General features: G+C 40.7%; 1 protein-coding gene across 1 annotated transcript; it reads left to right on the forward strand.

Moving 5' to 3' along the window:
* Positions 1-1,211: 1,211 nt before the first annotated feature.
* On the forward strand, positions 1,212-7,570 carry LOC104519592 (protein artemis; the record flags this gene model as incomplete). Its single annotated transcript, XM_010173695.1, has 9 exons — positions 1,212-1,296; positions 3,513-3,572; positions 4,198-4,253; positions 5,180-5,281; positions 5,545-5,617; positions 5,780-5,920; positions 6,464-6,565; positions 7,213-7,349; positions 7,516-7,570. Coding segments are annotated over 9 exons (811 nt in total), but the record flags the coding sequence as incomplete, so codon positions are not given.
* Between the last annotated feature and the right edge of the window lie 315 nt (positions 7,571-7,885).

The raw sequence follows: 7,885 nt of genomic DNA on the forward strand, positions 1-7,885 counted from the left end.
CCAGGATACAGTTGGCTTCTGGGCTGCAAGTGCACTTTGCTGACTCACGTCCAGCCTTTCATCCACTGGTATCCCCAAGTCCTTGGCATGGCTGCTCTCAGTGCCTTCATCTACCAGCCTGTATTGGTACTGGGGATTGCCCCAACCCAAGTGCACTTGGCCTTCTTGAACTTCATGAGGCTTATGAACATCATGAGGATCTGCTGCTGTTATTCCTGGGGAACATGTCGATGCTTGGAGACAGCGCTGTGCCTGTGCTGGGAAGGAAACTGGCTGTACTGAGAGGTGTATGAGCAAGCAGGTAGCCAGCAGTCTGAGGGAGACAGTTATTCCCCTCTGGTCAGTACTTGTGAGGCTTTGTCTGGAGTACTAAGTCCGTTCCTGGGCTTCCCTGGACAAAAAACATCATCAGTGTTTTGGAGCAGGACCACCAAGCTGGTCTGGGGCTGGAGCACGTGATATGTGAGGAGAGCCTGCAAGCTGGATGTCTTCAACCTTAAGAGTAGGAGATGACTGTGTGTCACTGTTTGCAGGTAGGGGTAGAGAAGATGGAGCCAGACTCTTGTTGGAGGTGTGTAACAAAAGGGCAAGGGACACCTGTTCTTTTTCACTATGAGGATGGTTGGACATGGGAATGGGCCCAGAGTGGTTGTGGGCCAGTTCCTAGCCACTACTTAATATATGAGAGTAGATGTTGCATCTCCTCAAACACAAGCAGAGAATCTCTGTTTGCTTGTCAGGTCTCTTTGTGCACTGTGCAAAAGGCAGAGCTTTATAGGAAGCTTATATTCTGTGTTCTGCTGAATGGTAACTGTCCCAAGTGCCTGTTCCAGGGAGGGCAAGCACATCTGAAACAGACCTTGGTGGTGGGTGTAGGAACGAGCAGAGACATGTGCACGTGTGACCATGTACCACACGCTTTAGATTTGTTTCTGCACAAAATGCATGTGCACGGGCACACATGGGTAAGTCTTTGGGTTTGCTGTGTTGAAGAAAATCCTTCTCAACAAGATGGAATAATTCACCTTAATCCTGCTTCAGGTTAGGACAAAACGGTTCCTGCAGGCTTACTGCTCTGCCGGTCTCCTCAGATGAGAGAGGGATCTGAGTGCACGTTTTGATGTGCTGGGTGCCAGGTACTGATGTGTCGTTAGACTGTTCTCTGCCTCTACTTTAAAAAACACTCATCTGTGACTTTTGTTTCCTCACAGCTTGAAACTTAAATTATACTGCTCACCGGTAACTAAGGAATTGCTGTTGACTAACTGGAAATACAAATTTTGGGAGAATCACATTGTGAGTTTTTGTTTATTTTTAAATTATCACTTTCCAAACAGTGATTCTAAGGAAGAAGAAGCTTCACCTCCTCAGAAATGTCTAAAAGTTGGTGTTGGTACAGTGTTTCAGGGCTTAAGTACCTACATCAGTGTGCCTTTCCTTGTTGCTTGCTATGTGGGATTGGTTTATTGTTGTTTACTGTTTAATCTTGTTTTTTTCCTCCACAAAATTTATCCTTTTCTCTCAACTTCAGTTTTAAATGTTCTTCATCTGTACATTGATCATTTGTATCCTACTTCATTTCCTTACCTTGCTCATGTCTCTTTGCCTCTGTCTTTATTTTATTTCCTTCTTGCTTCATTTAAAGTCTCATATTGTTTGGAGTATGTATCGTCGTTTAGTTAAATTACTTTCCTTTTCCTTTTTGGAAAATGGACTCTCTCTAACACCAAAATATCTTAGTGATATAAAATAACCAAGGAACTTAATTAGTTTACTTGATTTCCACTATTTGAAGCCAAAATTCAAGTGACCAGTGGTCATGTATGGGTATGACTTGTAGTTACTTCTTTCCTCCCCTCTGCAGATGCAGCTTTGAAGTTGAACACGTTTCTTTTCACATCTCACTGTATGCACATACATTATCACATAGTGTAAGGATTTTGCTGTATCCCACAAGCAAGGACAGGAGAGTTTTCTAGTCAAGTGGAAGGTCAAGAAGGACTTCAGGCAAGCTGAAATTTGTTTCTGTGGGGGAGTTATGGCTCAGAGTTTCCTTAAATAGGTTGCAAGTGTGGGTCTTAAGCTCCATATCCAAAGAAATTCATATGGGTGGGACTAGGAGGTAAGCCTGGGTAAGAGAAAAAAGAGAAGTAGGGGATTTTTCTGTTCAAGGTCCTAGTTTAATTGTGAAGCTGAGAAGATAAGTAGCTTTATATGAAGCCTCAAGAAACAGGACCATTTAATGATTTGAAGCGTGAAGATGATTCAGGTCTTTGTAAAAATGACTCTGAACATCCCTTAGGCATGTTTGATGTGTGAAGGAGCACAGTGTGCATAGGTGACAGTTTTCCTATAATCTTCTTGGACTAGAAAAAATAAAATGGGGTGGGTTTGTAGTGGGTTTTTTGTTGGTGCTGGGTTTTTTGGGGTTTTTTTGGTTTGTTTTAAGCTTGTGTCCATTTGCTTCCACTGTCCCTTGAGTTTAATCTAGAAGAACTGAATTCCCTTGAGGAGAGATATCTGTAAGCTATTAGGAGTTTGTATGAGCAGTAAAATGCAAGTAGGTAGTGCTGGTCCTGACATCCCTGTTGGAGAAAACTTTAATCTGGGAAGAGATTCCAGAGGTACCTGTGGTACAGTCTGAGATGAAGCACAGTTAACACAAATCAATACAATTAAAAAAATACATAGATATTTGCAGCTGCTGCTCCCAGGAGTGTCTGCTGGTAAATGGTATGAGCTGCACAGGCCCTAAATCAGATAGTAGCTGTTGGCTGTCTTGTTCACAAGCTTTGTCTTACAATAAATAAGCTTTCTACTTGTAGCATGACTGGGAAATGAATTAACAGCTAATTTGATATTCACCATAATGAAAGAAGCAATCACGATGTCAGCTTCCAGACAAGTGTTTTCATGAGTTCCAGTCTGACCTTTATTTGTACGCGCGGCATAAGAAGCTCTTTGAATCTGCTGCTGGCTTTAACATTTGAACTATCAAAGATGAGGGGAGAACTGCACTGGAGATATTATAATTTATGATTATAAAGCTAAACTGTGTCTGTCAGTGAAGAATTCTTCAGGCCATTTAGACCTAAAACTTGACAATTGTTTCACTGCAGTAGGAAATGATCTTTAAGGTCCCTTCCAACCCTATCTATTCTATGATTCTATGAAATTTGAGAATCACTGAGAAATATCAAGCATGTGGAATTTAGATCAACCTCTTGAGTTTATTCAGCTTCAGAAATTGTAGATGATAAAATTAGTATTGAGAGCTGTTGCTTTTAGAAGTCCAGTGTGTTCTAACTTTTTTCAGGCATGCACATCTTGATTGAGGTATCTCCCATTTAATTTCTAGGTAACTTTTAGAAAACACTGGAAATGGAAATTCGTGGAATTCATGGCTTACTATGGGAAAATGAGCTTAATTTTACAAGCTGACTTTACTTAGCCATAAGCACGAAACAAAATGTTGAGCAAATCCTGCAGTGCATTTATTCATTTCATTACAGGTTGCACTGGAAGTTGAAACTCCAACTCAGATTTCTTTAGTAGATGAAACATCTGGTGAGGTAAGTTAACAAAAAAAAAATGATTCATATATTTGTAATGGGCAGTAATAATGTTTAAATGAGTATGGGAATCAGATCTTCCCTGTAACATCCCAAGTGGACAGGTTATTTTTAAAATGTACGTTCCCCTTCTCTCCAAGACCTGCACCACATGAATTCTTCTTCCTTGCTTTATTCTTATTACCATAGCATTTTTTTGGGGTGATGTCTTTCCAGGCTATTAGTGATCTCCAACTTACCTAAAGCTCTTGTGATTTATTTCAGTTGGTATTTCCTGGCTTATTTTAACAAGCTTTAAGTGCAGGTCTGGTAGAGCATCTCCAGGCAAAGTGTATTCCAAGATACTTCCATGATGCTTGTTCACAAAGAACTAAGAAAGTAGGAATGTCTTCTATCTGGGTGGCTTTCATGAGCACTCTACAATATACAGTCATCTCTTCTGGCCTGATAGGATGGTCATTGCTCTTCAGGGCTCGCTGGAATGGGAAGAAGCTTTCTCTTTGTTCATAAGCAATGCTAAATGCTGCAAGAAGCTGTGGAGAATAATGTGTTGCTTTTGCTGTGTCAGTGAAAGTACTGGCAGCGCTTACTACAGTGTGAAAATAATGCTAACCATCTCTTCCAGAAAGAAGATATAGAGGTGACACTTCTGCCAGCTGGTCACTGTCCAGGATCAGTCATGTACGTCCCTTCAATGTGCTAAATGTCTCTGCTGAGAAATTTGTTCAACCAAGTAACAAGTGACAGGACAAGAGGAAATGGCCTCAAGTTGCACCAAGGGCAGTTGAGATTGGATCTGAGGAAGAATTTATTTCCTGAAAGGGTTCTGAGGCATTGGAAGGGGTTGCCCAGGGCAGTGGTGGAGTCCCCATCCCTGGAGGGATTGAAGAATCATGTAGACATAGTGCTGAGGGACATGGGTTAGTCAAGGACTTGTCAGCGTTGGGTTAATGATTGGACTTGATGATCTTAAAGGTTTTTTCCAATCTAGGCAGTTCTGTGAGTTCTCACTAAGTAGTGTTTTTTTCCTGACTAGAAAAATCTAGTGAATTTAAAATTCTTACTTGGAGATAAATACTGTTGTGGGAGAGCCCACCAGCTTTGGTCAAGGTTGGAAAATCACTGTAGCTATATGGGATCTGTCCAGAGAGAAGCTGTTACCTTCGTGGGGCAGGTTACTTTTCTATGAATAGTGAATACTCTATGAATAACAACTTTCTTGATTTCAACTGTATTTAAAAATGACATACAAACAATTAAAATGAAATCCTCCATTTCTTAAGTACAACATTAAAAAGAAGGTGCTCAGCTTCCTGTTACAGATGCCTAATAGATTCCCCTGTCTGCCACCAACAGCTGGGCTACCCTCAGAGAGTCTGTGAGACTTTTGTCTTCAGCTCTGACCAGCCTAGGCACAGCTTGTTTTCCAGACATACTGAGTCTGAATTATTGGGTTTATCTGACGTTACTCTAGGACCAGATTGAGCCCAGTATTTCTATTACATCTGACATTAGTGACGTAGACTGCTCTAAGCAAGGTAGCAAATCGACACCTGGTGTTTAATGCTTTACATTGTTGAATTTGACCAAAGTGTTTCTGTTTGTAGGTTTCTGTTTGAAGGTGAAAATGGCATTGTGCTGTATACAGGGGATTTCAGGCTTGCAAAAGGAGAAGCAGCCAGAATGGAGCTTTTGCATTCAGGGACCAGGTGAGGCTTCAACTATTCATGGCATTTAGAAAGAATAAAAGATCACACAGGCATGGACAATTCAGGAATAATGTATTTTTCCCCCCCCTCATTTTTTTATTCTGAGTTAAATATATTTGCAGTCAGGCAACACTGCAGTTGCAAGCCCCTTTTGACTTGCTTTGTGATAAAGAGGAAGAATTGCCTCCTTTTGAAGAGAGAGGAAGTGGTATGTCTTAGTACCATGATGCACTGCTCACTCTGGAGTTGCATTTCTCTTTCAGAGTTAAAGACATCCAGAGTGTGTATTTGGACACTACTTTCTGTGATCCCAGATTTTATCATATACCAAGCCGGGTAAGTCTAAATAAGCTGTGAGAGGAAAGGCCCTAAAGCCTCTAATTAGTTAACTACCCCACTGATAGTTAAGTCTTGCAAGGCAATGCCATTTTGCTTTACCAAATCAAAACACTGAAAGTATCTTCAAAGATGACTCATGACATTTTCTAAACTTTTCAGGAGGAATGTTTAAATGGGATCTTAGAGTTAGTGCGAAGCTGGACCTCACTGACTCGCTATCATGTCGTGTGGCTGAATTGCAAAGCTGCTTATGGATATGAATATTTATTCATAAACCTCAGTGAGGAACTTGGAATCAAGGTAATGTTTCTGTAATTGTTGCTTTAGAAAAGATCCTCAGGAATGATTGTGGCCAGTCACCGAGCTGGAAATGGCTGTTCAGAGGACTGCTGTGTGTGAAAGATGTGCATGCTTTCATTAACTGCACTTAAAAAGCTACAGTTATGCTCAAAATGAGTTAACTAGTGGCTTTCAGTCTGGAACATCTGGGCTCTCCAGGGAGAAGTTAATCCTCAGTTTTCAAGCTCAGTGTTTACCTCTCTGCCTTTTATCTCATGAAGATAAAAACCTTCTCTAAATTTACATATGACATTAATAGTTAGCAGATCTATTCTGACTTTCTTTAATGATTCTTCATCCCTCTTCAGCATAGGAAGTATGTTCTGCTTGTTCTAGACTTCCATGTTACTTTTGGCTAAGGCTTCTTTGCTTGGAGATTATTAGTAGGTAGTAATTGTTTAAATGCTGCATTTGTTGAGAGCAGAACCACATCTGTACAGTTGCTCCAGCTGCAGTCTGGCAATCACATGGAGCTAATGAAGAGTAAACTCTCCCTTTCTCTAGGTGCACGTGAACAAACTTGATATGTTCAGAAACATGCCAGAAATCCTCTACCATGTGACTACAGATCGATGCACTCAGATTCACGCCTGTCGCCATCCTCGGGTGTGTATCATTTTGCAAAACCTCTGCTAACTTTGCTGTGAAAGACTCGTTATAGGTGCTAATGTTTTGGTCCTGTTGGGCTAATGGAGACTTGGACCAAATGGTGGCTTAATGTAAAGGAGGATGGGAACTTTAGTTAGTGGGTTGAAGTTTTGTTGTTGCTGTTTTGGTTTGGTTTGTTTTTTTAGAAAAAAAGAGAAAAAGGGAAAAATATATTATCTGATACTAGAAATAGTTTAATTGTATTTAAAACTTGCAAATTGTATTTTCAAATGAAGTCAGACAAGCAGCAGATGAGATCAGTCAAGTATTAACCATCTAAATATATCGAAAGGAGCTTGTATGATGCCTGCTGCAGCCTCGTGCTGTGTGCTTGTAGTGTATGGCCTTCCCTTTCCAGGATGTCTGTCAGGCTGAAGGCTCCAGTTTGGAGGATTGCAGGTAGAACTGGAGATGGCATGTCGGAGCATTGGTCTCTGTGATTGATTTGCTTTGTCAGCTGCACTGCAGAAGCAAGGTGCAACAGCAAAGAGTGTTTAAAGGAGGTGGAAGTGAGATGAACATTTGCTCTGGGTAGATACCGTGTTGCTCAGTTTCTGGTGGAAGAGAGGTCAGGATTACACTTCATTTTCTGTTGCGTTTGACAGGATGATGAATGCTTTCGAGGGAACAGACTGCCCTGTGGGATGACTTGCCAAAATGGAATTCCCTTGCATATAATCAGCATCAAACCCTCCACTATGTGGTTTGGAGAAAGGATCAAGAAAACTAATGTAATAGTGAGGTGAGCATTTGGGCCATGCAGAAACCTGTTGTTTCAGGTGTGTGTCTTGCCTGACACTTGTCTAACTAAATCTCAAAATGGACTTTTATTTAAGAGTAGGTTATGCTTACCTGTTGACTGAGGATGAAGAGCAGTTACCTAATTTTTGTGCCTCCTCTTTTTTTAGGACTGGGGAGAGCACATACAGAGCTTGTTTCTCTTTCCACTCTTCGTACAGTGAGGTTTGTATACCTGTAGTACTGAGTATACATTGACTAAAAAAAAAAAAATAAAGGAGTTCTGATTATTTTGCAGTGGATGACTTGTCAGAATTAAGAAAAAAAAATCTTTTTGGTAATAAGACATAAAGGGATAGGAAGTTCTGGATGCTGAAGACAGAAATCTGGTTTAGTATAGCTGCAGAAGGTAGGGCAGGATTACAACCTTATTTATTTGTTCTCTATTCTTGAAGTATAGGTCACTGCTACGATTGTTTTCACTGCCTTTTTACTTTAGATTATTGTATAACTTTGTGTGGTGGGTTGACCCTGGCTAGA

Source organism: Antrostomus carolinensis, unplaced genomic scaffold (genome assembly GCF_000700745.2).
Source record: "Antrostomus carolinensis isolate BGI_N321 unplaced genomic scaffold, ASM70074v2 scaffold34648, whole genome shotgun sequence".
NCBI lineage: Eukaryota > Metazoa > Chordata > Aves > Caprimulgiformes > Caprimulgidae > Antrostomus > Antrostomus carolinensis.